Genomic DNA, 25,053 nt, shown 5'->3' on the forward strand with positions numbered 1-25,053 from the left:
TATAAAACTATTACAGTGATGAAAGATACCAACTCACAGACTGAAGCTTAGTTATGCCTACATATAAAAAGTAGAGAAAATAATATAGAAAGTAAAATATATGACAATAACACTAAAAGGATAAGAGAAGGTAAATGAGTTATAAAGTTGGTTCCTGCATTATTTTGGAAGCATATTAACCTAAGGTCAACTGCAACAGAACAGGAATGCATGTTGGAATGTTGATGGTAGCCACTACCAGAATACACATTTTAAGGCTGACAAAACAGTGATTTGAAAATTGAAAGGACACAGATCAATCCAAAAGAAAGCAGAGAGAGAAAAAAATGAATGAAAAAATAGTTATCTACACTTTTAGAAATCAAACAGCAATATGATGGGGTTAAACCCAAATATGCCAACAATACATTACATGAAAATGAAATAAAGGTCCAATCAAAACACAAAAATTGTCCAACTGAATTTTTAAATTAAAAAAACCCTATATGCTATTTATAAGAAGCATACTTGAACTATAGGTTGAAGTTAAAATTAGACTGGAAACAAAACTAGATTGAAAGCAAAAATTACAGACATGATTTCTTAAAATTATGAACTACAAAGGAAATCTTATCGAAATTCTTTCTTCATCTATTAAAGTGATCAATATGGTATTTTTCCTATAGCTGTGAATTAGTGAATTAAATTCATTAATTCTAAAAAAGTCTAGTCAGCCTTGTATTCCTGTACTCAGCTCTGCCTGTTCTTGAAGTACTCTCTTTTTTTAGATATACTGGATGTAACCTGCCAACCTTTTGTTCAGGACTTTTGCTCTCAAGTTCTTTTGAGGTACTAACCTGAAATTTCTCTTGTTTGTAATGTTCTGGCATTAGTGCTATGAGGGCCTCATAAAATAAGTTATAAAGCATTCCCTCCTTTTCTGTTCTCCGCATTAGAAGGCAGATCCTTAACACCTGGACTACCAGGGAAGTTCTCTTCTATTCTCCGAAGGAGTTTGTGTTGATATTGCTTCCCCCTTAAAGGTTTAGAAGAATTGACCAATGACAGCAACAGGCTTGGAGGTTTTTTTGCGGAAATGCTTTGAAGCGAAGATTCAATTTCTCTAAAGATACAGGACTACTCAGATTTTCTATATTTTATCAGCTTATTACATTTGATTTTACAAGGAATTAATTCATTTCTATCTAAATTGTCAAGCTGATTAGCATAAAGTCTATATCATTTTATTTCTAATGTCTTAAGATCTATGTGCGAGCGTGTTCAGTCACTTCAGTCGTGTCCTACTCTTTCCGACCCCATCCACTGTGGCCCCACCAGGCTCCTCTGTCCATGGGATTCTCCAGGCAAGAATACTGGAGTGGGTTGCCATTCCCTTCTCCAGGGGATCTTCCCAACCCAAGGATCAAATGTGTGTCTCCAGTGATTTCTGCATTGCAGGCTGCTTCTTTACCACTGAGACACTAGGGAAGCCCCTTAAGATCTATAGATATCCCTTTAACTGATGATATAATTTCTTTCTTTTTCTTGCACAGTTTTGCTAAGTAGTATTGTAGATTTCCTTCTATTATATACATTTACTTTCTCTTTCATTGACTTCGCAGTTCAGTTGCTCAGTCGTGTCTATTTGCGACCCCATGGACCCCAGCATACCAGGCCTCCCTGTTCATCACCAACTCCCGAAGCTTGCTCAAACTCATTCCCATTGAGTCGGTAATGCCATCCAACCATCTCATCCTCTGTTGTCTCCTTCTCCTCCTGCCCTCAGTCTTTCCCAGCATCAGGGTCTTTTCAAATGAGTCAGCTCTTCACATCAGGTGACCAAAGTATTGGAGTTTCAGCTTCAACATCAGTCCTTCCAATGAACACCCAGGACTGATTTCCTTTAAGATGGATTGGTTGGATCTCCCTGAAGTCCAAGGAACTCTCAAGAGTCTTCTCCAACACCACAGTTCAAAAGCATCAATTCTTTGGCCCTCAGCTTTCTTTTTAGTCCAACTCTCACATCCATATATGACTACTGGAAAAACCATAGCCTTGACTAGATGTACCTTTGTTGGCAAAGTAATGTCTGCTTTTTAATATGCTGTCTAGGTTGTTCAGCTTCTTCAGCGTTACTGGTAGGGGCATAGACTTGGATTACTGTGATGAATGGTTTGCCTTGGCAACGAACAGAGATCACTCTGTCATTTTTGAGATTGCATTCAAGTACTGCATTTCGGACTCTTCTATTGACCATGATGGCTACTCCAATTCTTCTGAGGCATTCCTCCCCGCAGTAGTAGATATAATGGTCATCTGAGTTAAATTCACCCATTCCAGTCCATTTTAGCTCGCTGATTCCTAGCATGTCGACATTCACTCTTGCCATCTTTTGTTTGACCACTTCCAATTTGCCTTGATTCATGGACCTGACATTCCAGGTTCCTATGCAATATTGCTCTTTACAGCATCAGACCTTGCTTCTATCACCAGTCACATCCACAACTGGGTACTGTTTTTACTTTGGCTCCATTCCTTCATTCTTTCTGGAGTTATTTCTCCACTGATCTCCACTAGGAAAAGGAGTACGTCAAGGCTGTATATTGTCACCTTGCTTATTTATCTTATCTGCAGAGTACATCATGAGAAATGCTAGGCTGGAAGAAGCACAAGCTGGAATCAAGATTGCCGGGAGAAATATCAATAACCTCAGATATGCAGATGACACCACCCTTATGGCAGAAAGTGAAGAGGAACTAAAAAGCCTCTTGATGAAAGTGCAAGGGGAGAGTGAAAAAGTTGTCTTAAAGCTCAACATTCAGAAAACGAAGATCATGGCATCCGGTCCCATCACTTCATGGGAAATAGATGGGGAAACAGTGGAAACAGTGTCAGACTTTATTTTTTGGGGCTCCAAAATCACTACAGATGGTGATTGCAGCCATGAAATTAAAAGACGCTTACTCCTTGGAAGACAAGTTATGACCAACCTAGATAGCATAGTGAAAAGCAGAGACAGTACTTTGTCAACAAAGGTACATCTAGTCAAGGCTATGGTTTTTCCTGTGGTCATGTATGGATGTGAGAGTTGGACTGTGAAGAAAGCTGAGCACCGAAGAACTGATGCTTTTTGAACTGTGGTGTTGGAGAAGACTCTTGAGAGTCCCTTGGACTGCAAGGAGATCCAACCAGTCCATTCTGAAGGAGATCAACCCTGGGATTTCTTTGGAAGGAATGATGCTAAAGCTGAAACTCCAGTACTTTGGCCATCTCATGCGAAGTGTTGACTCCTTGGAAAAGACTCTGATGCTGGGAGGGGTTGGGGGCAGGAGGAGAAGGGGACAACCCAGGATGAGATGTCTGGATGGCATCATGGACTCGATGGACATGAGTCTGAGTGAACTCTGGGAGTTGGTGATGGACAGGGAGGCCTGGCGTGCTGCGATTCATGGGGTTGCAGAGTCGGACACGACTGAGCAACTGAACTGAACTAGGTTGTTCATAACTTTCCTTCCAAAGAACAAGTGTCTTAATTTCATGGCTACAGTCACCATCTGCAGTGATTTTGGCACCCCCAAAAATAAAGTCAGCCACTGTTTCCCCATCTATTTGCCATAAAGTGATGGGACCAGATGCCATGATCTTAGTTTTCTGAATGTTGAGCTTTAAGCCAACATTTTCACTCTCCTCCTTCACTTATACTGACTTCTACTCTTATTATTTATCTTCCCACTATTTCTTTAGGTTTAATTTGCTGTCATTTTCTAAACTTTTTGAAATGTAAGTTTAGGGCACTGAATTTTCAAACTTTCTTCTTTACCAAAAAATGCATTTAAAACTAAAAATCCCCCCCTCTGCTTTAGTTATATCTCACAATTTTATATGCTTATTCACATTCATTTTAAAATATTTTCTAATTCCCAATATGGTTCCTTCTTTAACATGGAAAATAGGTTGCTTAATATCCAAAAACTGGCAGATTTTCTAGCTCTCTCTTATTTATTTCTAGTTTAATTCCACTGTGGTCAGAATATGCTCTGATTTCAATCTTTCAACTTTTTCTTTTTTAAAGACTTGCTTTAAGTCCCAGCAATTGATTGATTAACTATCCTTCTGCTCTGGGAAAAAAAATATGAATTCTTCAGCTATTAAGTATTATAATGTATACATACATATATGTATAAACATATATATATATCTCTACATAAATTAGGTAAGTTTTATTAATATCTGGTCAAATATATATCCTGACTGAGTTTTTTGTCTGTTTATATTACCCATTACTAAAAGTGGCACACAAAAATTCTCAACTATGATTATAAATTGTCTATTTCTTCTTCTAATCTGAATATTTTTGCTTTATATATTTTGATTTTATCTTAAGTAAGAGCTTACAAATTTAGGACCATTATACCTTCCTAACGAAAATCTATTCATCAATTATGAAGTATCCCCTTTACTTTTAGTAATACCTTTTGACTTAAAGTTTACTTATCTCTTAGGAATTTCTTCCATCTGATATAGAGTGTCTACAAAAACCTACCACAAATATCATACTTACTGGTAAAGTACTGAGTGAAAGAATGTCCCTTGTTGGCACTTCTAAATTGTACCAGAAGTCCTAACCAACACAAATGTTAGAAAGTAATATATAAAACCATCACTATTCACACGTGACATACTGTATACATGGGCAATTCAAAAGAATTTCCAATTAAATTAATAAAATGCTAATTTAACCCCCAGATCACAGGAATCCTAGGTCAATACACTAAATCAACTCACATGTCTACGTGTATGAGAAACGACAAAAGCAACACAATTCAGAATAATATTTATAAAATATTTTTATAAATATTATTTATAAATTTTTACATAATTTACAAATTTTTACATAATGTTCAGCCAGAACATTCTTCTGGTGACAGAAGTTAAGAATAGCAGTTAACTCTGAAGAGGCTACTGACTGAGAAAAGTACAAGAGATTCTTCGGGGATACTGGAAAAGTTACATATATTAACCTGGGCAGTTTATGTAGTGTGTGTGCCTGCGTTCTGTCACATCAGTCGTGTTTGACTCTTTGCGACCCCATGGACTGTAGCCCGCCAGGCTCCTCTGTCCACGGGGATTTTCCAGGCAAGAATACTGGAGTGGGTTGCCAGGCCTTCCTCCAGGAGATCTTCCCAACCCAGGGATTGAATCCACAACTCTTGGGTCTCCTGCACTGTAAGGCACTTTCTTTACCACTAGCGCCACCTGGGAAGCCCCTTATGCAGTGTACATATATTAAAAATTCATAGAGCTGTACAATAAGATATGCATACATTTATGTGAGTTAAGTTTTAATAAAATTCTTGCAAAGGAAAAAACTAATAATCTATCACTATCCTCCCAAACTGTCTGCAATAAAAGGCAGGCCCATTTTAAAGATAAAGCCACAGGTGGCTCAAAGCAAGCATGAATCCACTTGTGAAGGGCCACAAGCTCACAACTAGCAGACAGCAGAGACAGGGGCCCTGACTTCCAAGTCATGTTCTTTTCACTGCAACATGGTCAGCAACAATAGCAAAAAGGAAAAATTTCACTTTTTACTGGAAACCATAAGTTGGATAATATTATCCAAATTGATTCAATAAAGCCAAGGAAAACTTCCTCTGTATCGCTTTCCCCAAGAACATTTTATACAAACTGAAAAATTTGCACTTTATTTCCTTTCTTCTAATTTATGGTACTAACACACAAAAGATAGAAGTTATGATGAATAAGCAGTTAAGTATGTAAAGTACAAAATGCAACTGGATGCTGAATAACAGAATTGACTATAATCATAAAGTTAAGTGAAAAGCAATCTCGATCATTAAGCACTGTGGGTGTCACCTGTGTCTTCAAGAAACCAGACATAAGCAGGATACAAAGAATTTTTTTGGCAAACTAACGAATAGGTGCAACTAAAATAAAATTAAAGAGATTTTAAAGTGCAAACATAGTGAAGAAGATAATAACCAATTTACAAACTGTCTCAAATATGTTGACCTACAAGTTAAAGGGAAAATATCAATGAATTACAAGTGTGTGAAACACAGATCTTTTACTTAACCTAATAAAAGACTTAAAGCAACAGAAGTTAGGCTCCAGAAGCAAATGATAAAAGCACAGAGTTTAAAGAAGGTAGAGGAGCCAACATAAGCCTTATACACTTTGAAGAGAAGGAACCTGATGCTCAGAAAATTAAAGATTGGTTAAAATCACAGGGGCGGTAAAGCTAGTGAGGAACACAGTAAAGGTCAGAACCCAAGGCCACTGATAACACCACACAGGCCAAAACTTTTTACCAGCAGGAGAAAAAGTGGAATTTGATAGTTGTTCACTCACTATTATGGTATACTTATGTGTATGTACATATATAAAGAATTTATGTTCATGTGTATGTACATATATACATGTGTGTATATATAATGTGTATGTACATATATATGGAAGAGAAACTAGTCTGATATAAGAGGTATATATTATGAAGACACTGTTCCTTTTGCTCTCATTTTAAGTTCAAAATTTAAGCCCTCTTGTATAGTTTAGACATGGAAAATAGTCATATTTTACATAATTGAATATTTAGAAGAACATGTCATGCACTAAAAATAAACGAATAGATTGGTAACATTTTCACCAAATCCCCCCAAAAACTGGTTTCTGAAAACATTTCTCTCTGTTTTCCCAAGGAATACAGCAAACAGGGCTGCAACAGTATCTTCTATTCCACACACAGCTTTTCTACATGACCTAACCACTCCCCTGTCAACAGAAAAAGTCTGATTTCCCTCCCCCCTTCAATCTGAACCAGCGTTATGAGAAGTCTGCATTCAACAGAATGAGGTAGGACTGCATGCGTCCTGAGCGTGTGTCTGAAAAGGCCAAGCACCCTCCGTGTGGTTCTCTTGGAATGCTAGTTCTACGGGAAGCCAGCTGCCATAGAAGAAGTCCAACCACGCCAAGAGCACCACACCAGGGAGGCCACATGTGGGCACGCTGAAACCAATCCAGCTGTAGAGTCCTCGAGCCACCTCCAGCAAGGTGCAAGTGAAGCCATCCTGAAGCCACCACACAAAGCGGAGCACTCCTGAGTCACCCCAGTCAAGGCTATGAGGAGCAGAAGGATCTTGATCCCTGCTTAAATTATTCCTGACTCACAGAATACAAGAAATAACGACAAGATGGTGGCTGTTTTAAGCCTATCAGTTTCAGGATAGTTTGTTACAATGCAATACTAGGAAAACATGTCCATGAACACTTACACTTCAATGTATATATAACAAGCCACTTCAATGTAAGTTGAAGTTATTATACTGGTTAACCTTTTCCTTAAAAGAAAAATCTCTCAGATATCTTACTCAACAACTAAAATTACTGATAACTTATTTTCTACTCTCTCTGAAGCCTTAGCCAAAACAGTTTATCTGGCAGAAGATACATGGGCAGGGGAGGCAGGAGCAGTGTGACAGGAGCAGGCAGGCCGGTTCTAGAAGATATCAGGTCCAATATTCAAACCAGAAGACATGATTCAATAACTTGACCGAGACAGAAAACAAAGGTAAGTATATGGATAATAAAACTAACTCTAGAAGCACACGTTTTAAAGACACTTTAAGGAATAAACCAAGCCTTTCTTATTCAGGCAAGCAAAGACTTTTCTCCCTGCAAGGACAGGTGATCCTTCTCTTCTTCTGACATCAGTCGATGCACCTTTAAGGTCACTGAAGACATTTATAAACTTTGATTATTAAAGCAATTTAAAAACAAAATGTACTTGTTAAATGTCTTGACAACAGTACACGACTGCATAATCTCCACGTCACCACTGTTTTAGATCATTTGTGCTCTGGGGAATTCTGCAACATCTGGCAGGAGACTGACAGCTTTCGGTGTATACAAACTTAGAGCCTGAACATTAAGAAACCTGGAGGAATAAAAACCTTGAAAGATGTGAAGTTACATCGACAGGTGACAGAGACTGTGCTTCCTCACATGCTCATCCAGCTTTGCCCAGGAAAAAGATAATGGCAGGCAAACTTTAATACTTCCACAAAAAAACACCAGGACATTCTATAAACAGATGTTCTGCCAGAGAGTAAAATGCTTCTATGTTCACCCTGTCGTTATGGCTACATCTTCAAACCAACAGCCTAAATGGACTCAAAGTCAGGATAATTCGGTTCAGGAATTTCTTCATTCTGAAGAGCTCTATTTGGCAGAAGACCATGAAACAAACTGTAAGCATGTTTAAACACTTTAACAAAATAAAAACAGATGATCCTAGTTCACCATGCTTCACAGTATTTTTTTGTATTTATGTAGTATCATTTGGTGAAGGAGGTATTAAATCAAAATTTAGTAGATTTAGATTCATCACTGGCTAATGTAATGGCTTTCATCAACTCAATATTTGTACACTGGCAACATTTCTAAACTGCCTGTCAAGTTTATCTTGCTTTAGAGCACAGTGATGGTTGGTACCCACTTTGCCAAGTGATTTTCATTATAATTTCCCAAATGGCAGCTGTTGGAGAGAGAATGATTACAGGCAGTATATAAACAAGACTGGTTTAAACACCGGGAAAAGGGAAGAATACTACAAAAAAAAATTAAATCTTTATGTTTTAACCTATTTTTATAATATACAGAGCAGCATAAAAAAAGGGAAAGATTTGCAGGTAATACTTAGGGAGACCATTTAGTCCAACCACCTCATTTTACAGTTGATAGATAGAACCATATCCCAGAGGGTTAAGTCATTTGGTCAATGTCAGAAAAGTGGCAAGAGGCAAAAATGGGATAAGAACCCAATTTACTATTTCCCAGTCCTCCTCTCCTTCTAACAATACAATATAGCCTCCTCACTGTGAAACAACTTTCACAAGTGTTTCTGAGGAAAGTCAACTAAAATGTTGAGTGTTTTGAAAATAATAATTAATATCTATGTTTTCTACATTCATCAAGGTGAATTTTTGTGAGGAATCTCCATTAGCATCTAGAAATGCCTATTATACCTGGTGCCAACAGATGACAGATATCTTTTGATAATAAAGTGGAATGCAGAATGGAAACCATTAAATGAACCCACATGTCTGCACTGCATACATCCTGCAATCACAATGAACAAAAGACCCTCCAGTGGCATTGAAGGATATAAAGCAATCTTTGGGAAAAGGACAAGCAGCATGCCTTCCTTCTAACGCGTAAGTGAGGCTTCTCGTTTCTTCACAGTTCTTGATTCTTTTCCATTTCCCATCTGTGATTACAAGGCCACCCTCATTTTGGAAAGCAATGTGTACAGGCTGGGACTTCCACTTTAGTAGGGCTTAAGTTTTAACAGAAAAGGAAGTTGTAAACAAAGGTAGTGTTAGGGTTTTATGTTGTTCCCTTACCACTGTCTTCCCGTGCATGCACGCTAAGTCACTTCAGTCCTGTCCGACTCTTTGTGACCCCATGGACTGTAGCCCAGCAGGCTCTTCTGTCCATGGAATTCTCCAGGCAAGAATACTGGAGTGGGTAGCTATTTCCTTCTCAAGGGGATCTTCCCAACTCAGGGGTCAAATCCGGGTCTCCTGCACTGCAGGCAAATTCTTTTTGAGAATCAGAGCCACCACGGAAGCCCACTTTGGGAAAGAATCAATTTAAATATACTTTAAAAATAAATATATAATGAGTGAGTGAGTGAAAGTCACTCAGTCCCGTCCAACTCTTTGTGACCCCAGGGACTACACAGTCCATGGAGTTCTCTAGGCCAGAATACTAGAGTGGGTAGCCTTTCCGTTCTCCAGCGGACCTTCCAGATCCAGGAATTGAACCAGGGTCTCCTGCCTTGTAGGCGGATTCTTGACCAACTGAGCTATCAGGAAAGCCCATATTTAATTTTAATAGTTTACTATTAAGACAGAAAATGTGTACTTAAATATATTGCATAATAAATTAGTAATCTCTCTTCTGACTCAGCACACATCACCGCGACCAGGGGTTGACTCCGAACAAGGAGAAAAAGAATTTCAAATCCCAACTCTCCCCGGTACCAAATAACAACAGAATCGAAACATTTTAAAAAGCAGACTAACAAGTAAAATACACCTCAATGCAAATGATAAAATATATGCAAGGGATATAGTACAGGGTCCAGTTTACACGAAGAAAGGCCTAATACCTGTTTGCTCTCTCAGTTTAATGCTACTTTAACTGTACCGTCACATTGCTATGTAAACATTCTTTCCCACCTTTCTCCATTCCCAAAACTATTCCACAGCACCCTTTTAAAAATTGGTAGTGATTGTTTGTAAAAGCAACATAGTACACAGTCTTGGCCTTGTAGCTAGATTCTGAATATCATGCCCCCTTCTCTAAAATCCTTTTTACTCCTAAAAGGCACATAGTTTCAAGCACGTCCGCCTCACTGAGTGCTGCCTCTATTGATTTAACTTCCTTACTAAACTCACACCACATATGCAGGTAGAGAATAGTGGTCAAATATTTCTAGGGATCCTCAACGTAAGAATCATCTTATACCCACAAAGAAGTCAGTTCAACATTTAAACCCCTCAAGACAAAGTACATATTGAAATTTACAAAAAGTAATGAGAATAATTTATCCTATCTTTGGTAAAAAAGAAATAATAACCTAATCATCCTAAAAAGAGCTACAAAGAAGATAGTCTTTCAAATTCAGAAGTAATTCTTTTAAACCAATCAATGCTATAAGATTAATAAACATGAGAAAAAGCTATTCTTACTACCTAAATAAGTCTATTCATGTTTTATTAGAGTTCTTACCTATGGTAGTTCTTAAAATAATTGACACTTTGTTTTCTAATAGATTCTTGCAAAACTTCAGACTTGCTACCACAAAATTCTTCTCCAACTTGCATCAACCTAGGTGGACAGAAAGATTTATAACAGGTTCAAGCAACATTTTTATTATAGGGAAATAAAAGAAGTCCAGGTCATCTTCATTCAAAGATAACAAATCATAAAAATTTGGATGCTTGAAGAAATTCTAAAGATTACAAATTTATTACAGTTTACAAACATCCAAAGGGCAGAAATATTTAAACACATGCACACATAAGCCAGCAGAAATTAGACTGTGAATGCTCAATTATCTTCACTTCCATGAGTTATAGCCTGTAACTCACTGATTCAAGATTTCATTAATTATCATGGTTCAATGAAACAAGATAAAGAATAAGACAAGATCTCAAATACTACCTGCTGATTATATCCAAAACAAAGATGAAATCATCATATTTGAATATAGACAAATCAGTTCCGAGCAAGTAGGTTTTAACTTTTAGCTGAACATCCTACAAAACAAAATAAAAAATGTTTCAAGTAAATCCAAAATATAGAAAGTTAAGTTCTCAGAACCATGTTTTTTATAGCTACACATTAAAATGAGACAGGAATAGATTAACTTGATAAAAAAAAATCTATTTAGGCCAATACCCAACAAGGGGTGATATCAGAAACAGTTCCATAATCAGATATAAAAATAGTATAGGCCACAGTCATCACATACACATGCAAGATAAGAATTATATTCTTATACTAGATACATAGGTAAAAATAACCACTATTTGTGTATATCTAGTATAATCACCTTATACTGTATGCAGTAATCACTTAAATTTGCATGTAGATTTAAGTAATCACCTTAAATCTGTATGCAGGTCAAGAAGCAACAGTTAGAACTGGACATGGAACAACAGACTGGTTCCAAATCAGAAAAGGAATACGTCAAGGTTGTATATTGTCACCCTGTTTATTTAACTTATATGCAGAGTACATCGTGTGAAATGCCAGGCTAGATGAAGTTGGAATCAAGATTGCTGGGAGAAATATCAATAACATCAGAATTGCAGATGACACCACCCTTATGGCAGAATGCAAAGAACTAACAGCCTCTTGATGAAAGAGGAGAGTGAAAAAGTTGGCTTAGAACTCAACATTCAGAAAACTAAGATCATGGCATGTGGTCCCATCACTTCATGGCAAATAGATGGGGAAGCAATGGAAACAGTGATAGACTTTATTTTTGGGGCTCCAAAATCCCTGCAGATGGTGACTGCGGCCATGAAATTAAAAGACACTTGCTCCTTGGAAGAAAAGCTATGACTAACCTAGACAGCGTATTAAAAAGCAGATCTGACATAAATCACAGCAGGATCCTCTATGATCCACCTCCCAGAATTCTGGAAATAAAAGCAAAAATAAACAAATGGAATCTAATTAAAATTAAAAGCTTCTGCACAACAAAGGAAAATATAAGCAAGGTGAAAAGACAGCCTTCTGAATGGGAGAAAATAATAGCGAATGAAGCAACAGACAAACAACTAATCTCAAAAATATACAAGCAACTCATGCAGCTCAATTCCAGAAAAATAAACGACCCAATCAAAAAATGGGCCAAAGAACTAAATAGACATTTCTCCAAAGAAGACATACGGATGGCTAACAAACACATGAAAAGATGCTCAACATCACTCATTATCAGAGAAATGCAAATCCAAACCACAATGAGGTACCACTTCACACCAGTCAGAATGGCTGCGATCCAAAAATCTGCAAGCAATAAATGTTGGAGAGGGTGTGGAGAAAAGGGAACCCTCTTACACTGTTGGTGGGAATGCAAACTAGTACAGCCACTATGGAGAACAGTGTGGAGATTCCTTAAAAAATTGCAAATAGAACTGCCTTATGACCCAGCAATCCCACTGCTGGGCATACACACGAAGGAAACCAGAATTGAAAGAGATACGTGTACCCCAATGTTCATCGCAGCACTGTTTATAATAGCCAGGACATGGAAACAACCTAGATGTCCATCAGCAGATGAGAAAGCTGTGGTACATATACACAATGGAGTATTACTCAGCCGTTAAAAAGAATACATTTGAATCAGTTCTGATGAGATGGATGAAACTGGAGCCGATTTACAGAGTGAAGTAAGCCAGAAAGAAAAACACCAATACAGTATACTAACACATATATATGGACTTTAGAAAGATGGGAATGATGACCCTGCATGCAAGACAGCAAAAAAGACACAGATGTGTATAGTGGACTTTTGGACTCTGAGGGAGAGGGAGAGGGTGGGATGATTTGGGAGAATGGCACTGAAACATGTATACTATCATGTAAGAATCGAATCGCCAGTCTATGTCCGATGCAGGATACAGCATGCTTGGGGCAGGTGCACGGGGATGACCCAGAGAGATGTTATGGGGAGGGAGGTGAGAGGGGGGTTCATGTTTGGGAACACATGCACACCCGTGGTGGATTCATGTCAATGTATGGCAAAACCAATACAGTATTGTAAAGTAAAATAAAGTAAAAATAAAACTTAAAAAATAAAAAATAAAAAGCAGAGACATTACTTTCCCAACAAAGGTACATCTAGTCAAGGCTATGGTTTTTCCAATAGTCATGTATCGATGTGAGAGTTGGACTATAAAGAAAGCTGAGCGCCAAAGAATTGATGATTTTGAACTGTGGTGTTGGAGAAGACTCTTGAGAGTCCGTTGGACTGCAAGGAGATCCAACCAGTCCACCCTAAAGGAGATCAGTCCTGGGTGTTCATTGGAAGGACTGATGCTGAAGCTGAAACTCCAATACTTTGGCCACCTGATGAGAAGAGCTGATTCTGAAAAGACTCTGAAGCTAGGAAAGACTGAAGGCAGGAGAAGGAGACATCAGAGGATGAGATGGTTGGATGACATCACCAACGCAATGGACGTGAGTTTGAGTAAGCTCCAGGAGTTGGTGATGGACAGGGAAGCCTGGAGTGCTACAGTCCATGGGATAGCAAAGAGTTGGACACGACTGAGCAACTGAACTGAACTAGGTGTACAGGTAAAAATCACCAATCACTACTTGGTAGGCTAGAAACCCCAAAATAATTGATTCAAAAATAATCAGAATAAGATAATTATGTGAAGTCTTTATGTACAATATGTAAAAATTAATATTTCCATGTATACCTGTTGTGGCACCTGAAAATGGAGAGATTTCATTCAAAACAAATTATTAAAAATACAGTATACTTAGGAATAACTTTAATAATGGCTATCAGATCTATAAGAAAGAACTATTAATAGCAATTGTAAGGGGATACAAAAGAATGTCAATAAATTGAGAGTTAAGGGACTGAATAGGTGATGAAATGTTATAAATATGTCCATTTTTCCAAGTTAATGTAGAGATACAGTGAGATTCTAACCAAAATCTCATATACAAAAAAATTTTCTTCTGAACAATTATTCTAATATTCACCAGAAATAAGAAACAGACAATAACCTCCTTTAAAAAAATAGTGCTTTGAAAAGAGGGAGTAAAAGTTATGAGTGATGTTAGAGGACTTGTACCACCTACATTAAGATATTAAAAACTATCCAAAAAATGCTAGCAATATACAGAAAAATCAATGGAATAGGAAAAATAAAACAGTGCTAATATACATGTAAGAGCTTAATAAACAGCAAATAAAAACTACTGTTTTCTGAGTATTTACTTTTCTCCAGCATTACACTCAGAACTTTACATATCTTTAATTCTAAAACAGGGTTGTTAAGCAAGCCTTTGTTATCCCCCCAGGCAAAGAGAAATTGAAAGGGGTCAAAGCGAAAGTTGCTCAGTTCAGTTCAGTCACTCAGTCATGTCCAACTCTTTGCGACCCCATGAACCAGGCCTCCCTGTCCATCACCAACTCCCGGAGTCCACCCAAACCCATGTCCATCAAGTCGGTGATGCCATCCAACCATCTCATCCTCTGTTGCCCCCTTCTCCTCCTGCCTTCAGTCTTTCCCAGCATCAGGGTCTTTTCAAATGAGTCAGCTCTTTGCATCAGGTGGCCAAAGTATTGGAGTTTCAGCTTCAACATCGGTCCTTCCAATGAACACCCAGGACTGATCTCCTTTATGATGGACTGGTTGGATCTCCTTGCAGTCCAAGGGACTCTTGAGTCTTCTCCAACACCACACATCTCAGTCATGTCCAACTCTTTGTAACCCCATGGACCACAGAGTCCATGGAATTCTCCAGACCAGAATACTGGAGTGGGTATCCTTTCCCTTCTCCAGGAGATCTTCCCAATCCAGGGACAGAATCCAGGTCTCCCTCATTGCAGGGGGATTCTTTGAAAGAGGTCAGCTAATGGCCTAAATCCACATGCCAGTGAAAGAGAAGGCAAAGATTTAACCCAGGTCTATCTGCCTTCAGAGTCTCCTCTTTTCACTGACTCTTGCTACAAGGAGATATCCCCAAAAAAGAGGGAAGAACAAAGATTATCCAAGAAGTAGAGAAGGGAAACCTAAATAAATTGGTGGGGTGAGGGGGAAGTTGTGTGTGGGAGAAGACATCCTCTCTTTACATCACGTATCAAAAGAAATATAAAACAGATTAAATAAATGTTTTTGTAGGTTTTCAAAAGATTAAAAATTCAATAAAAAAGCAAAAATATCTTCTAACTACCTATTAAGTTTTCTAAGCAGTATTCCAGGTATTAGGGATATAACAATTAATTCAAACTTTTGATAAGTATTTATAATTACCAAATGAATACTGACCTGAGCTTTACATAAGAAAGCATACTTTAAGAATAAATGCAACATGTCATAAAGGACAAACGTCAACAGTTTGACCTCATAAAAAACCATCTGTACATCAAAAATGTAAATTAAAATACACAAATGATATACAAAGGATTATCCTTTATCAGATAAGTATTTTAAAACCTATGAGCAATAATACACAAATAACTAATAGGTTTCTAAGTGTTCAAGTTCTCAAATAATTAAAGAAGTATAAAGTAAAACACTAATGAAAATATAAACATCATATTCAATTGCTCTATTATAAGATAAAGCCACTCTTGGAAAAAAATTGTTAGGAGACAAAATGAAAACATGATACAAAAACATTTAAAATAAGGGAACTTTCAAGTATTTATTAGGAAAATATGGACAAAATAAATACAGTAATGGTAATAATAGAGCAAACTAGAATTCACTGCAAAATGCCTAAGAGGAAAAGAGCTATTTCTTTAAAATTAATAAAGAGAATTATGTACAAAGAAGGTAAGTGGTTATTAGCATTGCAGCATCAATCAACATAGTATCCAAATATAAAAAGCAAAAGCTGTTAGAAATAAAAGAAAAACCTGACAAAATTACAATCATGCCAGAAGATTAAAACTGCTCCCCCAGAGCAGTACAGACCAAGAAAACCAAAACCAAATAAGGATATAGATGAGAAACATATATAATATGCTGCTTTAATACACACACAAAACCGAATTGCCAACACAAGGAAGAAATACATGGTTATTTTTCAAATGTCCCGGGGAGAATTTAAAAGTAGGAAGTATATTAGACTGTAAAGATAATTTCCAATTCACAAAAAGTAGAAATACGCCAACTCTAATTTCCTATAGTAAAAGAAATCAATAAGCATTTTAAAACTGCCATTTCTCACGTAGTTAAAGACTAAAAAGAAAATTTTGGAAGACCAAGAATTTCATATGGTTAAATATGTAAGCTCCATGAGGTCAAGGACCATGCTTACAATTACCATGTTTGTAAACCCACAAACAGTGTGATACACATATTATGATTGATACAACCTTTTTCCCTGAAAGGTTCTGAGTCAAAATGCAGGAAAAATTTGCCATAAAATTCTAAAAACTTTTCACATCAAAAATCAAGGTGATTATGATTCTGAATCTATGTTAGAAATGTTAACTATCTTATGATTCTCAGTCATCGCTTATCATTATCTCCACAATAAGCTTATGACAAATGTCTGTAAATTGTCACATGCTCATTTCTGCTCTGAAATGTAGCACTTCAGGTATCAGAAATATATTATAGCATGTACAGCATATATTATAGATAACCCCCAGTGGGGTCAAGGGCAGCATCCCAAAATAAAACACGTGAATATCCCTGTAACATATGCACGTTCACTTTAATGGGAACAATAAATACTATAAAAAGCCAAATGATAACCGTGGTCAGGTTATGCTATCAAATGAATTCAATTCCTGTCAGGTTTTGTCTCCTAGATGTGCTATCAAAAAATATTTATTTTTCAGAGCTTTTGCCTTTTTCAATTGCATCAAGCTTTGTAATTTCAATTTAACAAACACTAATGAGTGAAGAGGAATTAAAAAGCCTCTCGATGAAAGTGAAAGCTGAGAGTGAAAAAGTTGCCCTAAAGCTCAACATTCAGAAAACGAAGATCATAGCATCTGGTCCCATCACTTCTTGGGAAATAGATGGGGAAATAGCGGAAACAGTGTCAGACTTTATTTTTTGGGGCTCCAAAATCACTGCAGATGGTGACTGCAGCCATGAAATTAAAAGATGCTTACTCCTTGGAAGACAAGTTATGACCAACCTAGATAGCATATTCAAAAGCAGAGACATTACTTTGCTGACTAAGGTCCGTCTAGTCAAGGCTATGGTTTTTCCAGTGGACATGTATGGATGTGAGAGTTGGACTGTGAAGAAGGCTGAGCGCCGAGGAATTGACGCTTTTGAACTGTGGTGTTGGAGAAGACTCTTGAGAGTCCCTTGGGCTGCAAGGAGATCCAACCAGTCCATTCTGAAGGAGATCACCCCTGGGTGTTCTTTGGAAGGAATGATGCTAAGGCTGAAACTCCAGTACTTTGGCCATCTCATGCGAAGAGTTGACTCCTTGGAAAAGACTCTGATGCTGGGAGGGATTGGGGGCAGGAGGAGAAGGGGATGACAGAGGATGAGATGGCTGGATGGCATCACCGACTCGATGGATGTGAGTCTGAGTGAACTCCGGGAGTTGGTGATGGACAGGGAGGCCTGGCGTGCTGCGATTCATGGGGTTGCAAAGAATCAGACACAACTGAGCGACTGAACTGAACTGAATGAGTTCCTAACATACACAAAGTCATGTGTAGAACTGGTTGAGAACTGGGATAGGAGGGGCAAAAGGGACTTGGAGTGGTAGAGATGAAGATATTCTAAAACCTGAAATCTACAATTATCTATATTCAAAAGCATGATGACTTTCATTAAATTGGCCAAATGTTTAAATGAGAATAGCTTCACTAAATCTTACTTTTAACAGACACTCCTATAGCAGGAATGACATCAGGTTGCCAGACTGAACAGTAACTAGCTATATAAAATACCAGGTCAGTATTTCAAAGTATGCTGAATTACCAAAAATTTTATCATAAATTCTGCAATTTTAGCAAAGTATAATTAATGAGTCTATTAGAAGACCTAAGCAGAAACAATTCATATATGACCCTAGATATAAAATTTTCCTTTCTGTATATAATATTCAGAAAAAAAAGTCAGCCTAAACCTGTGATAAGTGGAAAGTTAAAAATTAACTTAATATGGTCATAACAGAAATTATAAAAGATGAAGCTCTTTCAACTATTACACATTTAAATATTAAAGTATAAGTTCAAATAGCATATCCAATAGCAAGTAATAAAAAGTTAGAAGAACACTAAATTATAACTGCTAAGTGATTCTTAAGGAAATGTATGTTTGCAGGATATATTTAGCTAGACAATTTTTTCCAAAAGAAATCCTGTAAAAGATTTTCAAACTAAATATCATCTTCATTAGAAAAATCAAAAATACATTAAAAGAACATAGTATAATCAAAGTTTATAGTCTTCTAAATTTTGAGGAAGTCCAAAAAGAACAAAAGAGTTATCAAAGAAATTACATTTTATCTAGGAAATGAAAAATTTTAATAAATCAAATTATCTGATAACAACCACTGAGCTACTAAAATGCAAAAGAAAAGCCTAGGAATACACATTTAGTCAATAAACACATACGGTTCACTGAAGGCACAAAAATCATTGACTTGGAAAAAAATTCTTCACTCTATTCTAGACACCAACCCAAGTATGTCATCTATCACATAGTTATCCTTTTCCTAAATTTAACAGAAAAGGAAAACACACACACACATAAAATAAACAGTACTCAATAAGAAAACAACTTCTTTAGCAAAGCACAGATCTGCTACAATACTAAAAGCAAAACGTAATCAAGGAATATTTTCAATGGCGAATTTCCAATTAAAACACCTTTTCTACTGCCAGTTACAGTCAAATATAATTCCCAACTATTAATAAATTATACAACTCAATAGACTTATTCCAAAGAAAATAACATATGACTAGATCTGCAAGGAAAAACAAATACAGAAAGCCTAAACACTGAATCTGTAAAACAATTTTAACATGAAGGTTTCTACTGTTTTCATAGAAAAAAAAATAGTTTAAAAAAACCAAACCTGCCATATTCGTGTAAGTCCATGTTCTAATTTCTTTTTTATGTAGCCACGATCAAAATTTGTCTCTTCGGCACCCATCATATTACTCCCTTCTGAAAATAAAAGATGGTATACATTTTTAAACTTGCTTCACATTTTGTTCTCCAAAAAAAAAAAAGTGAACTCTAATATACTGTAAGCATATGTAAAATACAGAAAATATTCTCAATATTTACATAATCAAAACAATGTCAAAAATAAGAACTGGGATTAAATGCATTTGATAAGACAAACTCAAGACTCTGAAATGTTAAGTATAATACTTTACACCTAAGACTACGCAGGTCATGTGTGATTGGAGCTGGGATTCCAACTTGGGCAGTGTAATCCCAGAAACCAGGTTCTTAATGACCCATATACTGCCTGCTGCCAGTGCATTACAGGACTGATTAACCGTATTATCAATTAATACACAGGTTAACAAGAGTATGGAGTGCAAAACTGCTCATTCAGTGAGGCAATGATGCATACAATTTGTATTTTTCATGATCCAGAATACTTTTATCCGTTCCAGTAAGTAATCTAACAATGTCCACTTCAAGAGGTTAAGATCAACGACTGGCCTCAAAAATAATTCTCTCCCTAAAAGCAACTGAAAAATACATAAATACATTATATTTAAAAAATTATGCCTCTGTGCAAATAAACTGTGCAGAGCAACTGAGAATATCAGTTGTTCTCATCTCATGCTACCAGGGTGTCTGTCCACTGGTAATCAGCAAAAGCCCTTTCATATCCAGGCCCTGGATACATGCCTTTGTTGTTGTTTAGTTGCTCAGTCATGTCCGACTCTTTGCAACCCCCTGGACTGAAGACAGCCTGGCTCCTCTGTCCGTGGAATTCTTCAGGCAAGAATACTGAAGTGGGTTGCCATTTCCTTCTCCAGAGGATCTTCCTGACCCAGGGATCGAACCCACATCTCCTTCACTGGCGGTGGGTTCTTTATCACTGAGCCATCTGGGAAGCCCAGATACATGCCTAGTGTGCTGGTAACTACTCCTACAGTTTAAGCCATATCTGTGGTGGTGATTCAGTGGTTTAGTTGCTAAGTTGTGTCCAACTCTTGCGACCCTATGGACTGTCACCTGCCAGGCTCCTCTGTTCGTGGAGTTTCCCAGGCAAGAACACTAGAGTGGGTTGCCATTTCCTTCTCCAGGGGATCTTCCTGACTCAGGAATTGAACCCTAGTCTGCTGCATTGCAGGCAGATTCTTTAACGACTGAGCTACAAAGGAATCCTCGTACCATCGGTATGGTCTGGCTATTATGAACCCAGCAGCTCAGAGCAATGCACCTACACTATAGCTTTAGAGTTTTATTTAAAATGGTAAAGTGTTAAGATACCAGCAGTATTACTAGAGGGCTTCCCCATGGCTCAGCAGTAAAGAATCTGCTGAAGGAGAGAACGACAAGTGAACTCTAGAGACCCTTTCAGGCTTATCAAGTTTGCGAAGAATAATTTTTAGGATCCTGGAATGATTCCTACAATTTAACCCTTAATGTGAATACAAAAGGAAGACTCTCAGTCCTCGATATTGTCAACTGATGATCAGATTAACCAGGGTCTACAACATTCTTAAATTATACAGATTAGAGTGAAAGAATTTTAGCAAAGAGGACTAAGTATAGAAGGATCAAAGAGAGTTTTAAGTTTGAATCTATTTGTTGTTGTCGAGTGGCTCAATTGTGTCTGACTCTGAGATCTCATGGACTGTAGCATGACAGGCTTTTCTGTCCTCTACTATCTCCTGGAGTTTGCTCAAATTCATGTCTCTAGAGTGGGTGACACTCCAAACCACCTCATCCTCTGCCACCCCTTTCTCCTTTTGCCTTCAGTTTTTCCCATCATCAGGGTCTTTTCCAATGAGTTAGCTCTTTGCATCAGGGGGCCAAAATATTGGAGCTTCAACAACAGCCCTTCCGGTGAAAATTCAGGGTTGATTTCCTTTAGGATTGACTGGTTTGATCTTGAAGTCCAAGGGATTCTCAGGAGTCTTCTCCATCACCACAATTTGAAAGCATCATGAAAATGTGCATACATAAATATATACATCCATACACAATACATGAAACTATCTGCCTGGAGCAGAAAGCAAGTTTCACCATGATGAGAATACATTATCTTCTACACGCTTATCTTATATCTAAAGAATGTGTTAATTTTGTTCCAAACTTTTGCTTTGATTTCTTCTTAAATAATGGACTAGAAAAGGGAAAAAAGGTGCTGAGATGTCTAAACAGTTACCACATCTAGAAAAAAATTAAGGTTGCCAAAACAGCATAAACTTTGTAGGGGAAAAAAAATCCCCTAAGCTCACAAACTCCCTAAATAAAATGAAATACAAAAAAAAAAAAAAAAAAGGCCTATAGATATTTCATTATTAATATAATTACCTCTCTTGATTCATTTCTTTGGATGATAATAACAACAACTAGTGTTAGCACTTTTTACATTGTCTCTAAATTTTATAGAGATCCTACAGGTAAATGTGTTACTACCTGATGAAACTTTTTGTTTTGTTTATTCTTAACCTACCATTTTAAGGAGCAGACTGGAGCCTGGAGAGGATAAAAGTGACTTCTTCACATTCTCACCTTTGGTAAATGGCAATCAAAACTGACAGCCAGGTGTACCCATACTCGCGGACGCAGTAGAGGAGGTGGGTGAAACGTCTGGTCTAGGATCCTGACTCAATGCTCTCCTCTTTTTCCTACTTTCTCCTTTCTCTTTCTTTAAACCTCTTCCTCCCCAACAATACTTCTAAAAGAAGGGACATCCTTCCATAGAATTTATCTTTCTTATTTTTTGCTATCTATATTTATGAGCTTCTTACAAGTCAAGATTAATATTAAACATACATCTTCTATACTACCAAAATCCTATATTTTATCAAATAGTAAGATTTGAGCACTCCTTCACAATCACAAAAACCAAACGCTTCAGAAATTAGAGGTTAAATAACTTGATTAGCTATACTAAACTGCATGTAATACATAAAAATATGTACTGTATAATTTATTTTGCCCATACTAAATACAGATACGTTCTTTTAAAAGTACTCTGAATACTTACTCTTAGCTATAGCTATTATTGAAGGATAATCACTTAAGATATATAATTATATTATGAAGTAATGCCTAGTTAATATAATTTCTCAAAGATTTTCTCTTTATGAGTATACCATAGACATTTAAAGTGTATTTTGCTTTCAAAGATAGTATTTAAAACATCTTTTAAAAAATTTAATGTCCCACTATTTTCAAGGAGAAAAGCATCAGTAGAATTATTAATTCTTAGAACCTAGCTTTATTAGTACAATTTGAAAATAAGCAAAAAAAGACTTAATATTGAATTAATGCTAATATTTAAAAAACAGCATTAATTTTATAGTAAATTTGGACACACCAATGTCTTACTTAGTTTTTTTTTTTTTTTAATAGTGCTCTCTTAATAATTTAGTGCTAAGACCATCACCACATTTTTCTGGAAATTGGTAATACCTATCAGATAGGAAGTTCTTCAGCCTGGTAAATCCCCAAAGGTAATGGAGTTTTCATAGTAGCGGAATTGCTTTCTCTGCTGAACATTCAACCCATTTAACCCATTCAGGTCATCACGGTCCCTGAAATTCTGAAAGTACAACTATCTCTTTTCTTTCTCCTTACTCCAGAAATATGGCAAATTCATAATTCAGGTTTTATAACAAGATCAAGATGACTTCCTACCAGAAGCAGAAGCAGCATCCTCACCGTCGTGCTTCTCATGCCATTCCATAGTCCTGTAATAGCTGAGCATCACTCCCCACAGTGCTTTGCACAGGTCAGCGAGGCATGGAATGTAGCTGTCTGGTGTAACATGCTGAAGGAAATGACAAGAGCCAACTTTCAAACTGTCGTGTTTACTTTAACACGAAGTGAACTGAAATAAAATGCTACGGTGTCGACCAAATGCAATAAAGAAGCAGATAAGAAAATTTCTTCTACTGATATGTCTAAAAAGAAAGCCCAATGGCAAGAAAAGTGTGTTCTTATTTCAACATGGAACAAACAGCAATTTGTTCAACATGTTCCATGTTTCAACGTGGAACAAACGTTAATTTCTCTCCATAATGATTTCCCCCCTCCTCTAAATTCCCCAGTTAGTAAAACATTTATCAAGCCATTAATAAAAATACTAACTTCTATGAGTCAGCAAGCACACTTTTAGTAATCAACAGTAACAATTACAATCAGCAATTCCTATTTCAACATGGCATTTTAGTATTCATGAGTAGTCTCAATTCTCATACTATGAATCCATACACTGCTGAATTGGTAAGTGCTGCGAATAAGAGTGCAAACTTCCCCAAATATATGTTTTCAAAGCCATGTTCTTAGCGTACAAACGCAGCCTTATTCTCATTCTTAGATCCAAGTTACAACTTGCCAAAAGGTAGTCATATTTTATAAGATATTTATGTAAATTAAGTTCGCACCTTTGACAATCTGTAAATTCTTTAAATTACAGGGATATAGCTATTTCATATTTGACAATACTATTCTAAAATATGTTGTCTATGGCTGTGAAAAAGTATGTGGTCCCAAATCTTCTCCCTAATAAAAATGCATGGATTTTTCTCCTCCTGTCCTTAGTAAAAAACTATCAGTTTGTCATTCTGCTCTTTTTATCTCATAGGTAGGGTAATGCCTCGATTCTATTTAGCAGGTTTTCTGTCTGTCACAATGGAGCATTTGCTCCATCATTTGTATTTCCCCTTGACCCAGCAATTCCACTTCTAGGAATTTATATGGAAGGTGTACTTCAAACAATGTGAAAATACATATGCACCAGGTTGTTTGCTGAAGGATAATCTGTAACTGCTAAATACTGGAATCTATCTAAATGTCCAAACACAGGAGATCCGTTGAATAAACTATCTTTACACACACAAAAGAGTACTATGCAACTATGAAAAATAATAAGCATATACTTTAAAAAAGTTTAATAAAAAGTTTTCCCTTTCATATGATATATATATACATGTGAGGTAGGGAAACATTTTTATTACATATATGTATGGAACAACAGACTAGTTCCAAATAGGAAATGGCGTACGTCAAGGCTGTATATTGTCACCCTGCTTATTTAACTTATATGCAGAGTACATCATGAGAAACGTTGGGCTGGAAGAAGCACAAGCTGGAATCAAGATTGCCGGGAGAAATATCAATAACCTCGGATATGCAGATGACACCACCCTTATGGCAGAAAGTGAAGAGAAGCTAAAAAGCTTCTTGATGAAAGTGAAAGAGGAGAGTGAAAAAGTTGGCTTAAAGCTCAACATTCAGAAAACAAAGATCATGGCATCTGGTCCCATCACTTCATGGCAAATAGATGGGGAAACAGTGGAAACAGTGTCAGACTTTATTTTGGGGGGCTCCAAAATCACTGCAGATGGTGACTGCAGCCATGAAATTAAAAGATGCTTACTCCTTGGAAGAAAAGTTATGACCAACCTAGATAGTATATTCAAAAGCAGAGACATTACTTTGCTGACTAAGGTCCGTTTAGTCAAGGCTATGGTTTTTCCTGTGGTCATGTATGGATGTGAGAGTTGGACTGTGAAGAAGGCTGAGCACCGAAGAACTGATGCTTCTGAACTGTGGTGTTGGAGAAGACTATTGAGAGTCCCTTGGGCTGCAAGGAGATCCAACC

The 25,053-nt window shown here is 36.9% G+C and overlaps 1 protein-coding gene across 2 annotated transcripts in view; it reads right to left on the reverse strand.

The window, feature by feature from the left end:
* The window catches only part of VPS50 (VPS50, EARP/GARPII complex subunit), a 139,815-nt gene that overhangs the window by 54,102 nt on the left and 60,660 nt on the right, over positions 1 to 25,053 (reverse strand). For both annotated transcript variants that reach the window (XM_018047422.1, XM_005678922.2), the window contains exons 13-16: positions 23,085 to 23,217; positions 19,321 to 19,412; positions 11,230 to 11,324; positions 10,795 to 10,893 (exon numbers count right to left, since the gene is read on the reverse strand). In XM_018047422.1, coding sequence (XP_017902911.1) covers positions 10,795 to 10,893; positions 11,230 to 11,324; positions 19,321 to 19,412; positions 23,085 to 23,217 — 419 coding nt within the window. The remainder of the gene's footprint in view (positions 1 to 10,794; positions 10,894 to 11,229; positions 11,325 to 19,320; positions 19,413 to 23,084; positions 23,218 to 25,053) is intronic.

The sequence above is a fragment of the Capra hircus genome, chromosome 4 (assembly GCF_001704415.2).
Source record: "Capra hircus breed San Clemente chromosome 4, ASM170441v1, whole genome shotgun sequence".
In the NCBI taxonomy this organism is placed as follows: Eukaryota; Metazoa; Chordata; class Mammalia; order Artiodactyla; family Bovidae; genus Capra; species Capra hircus.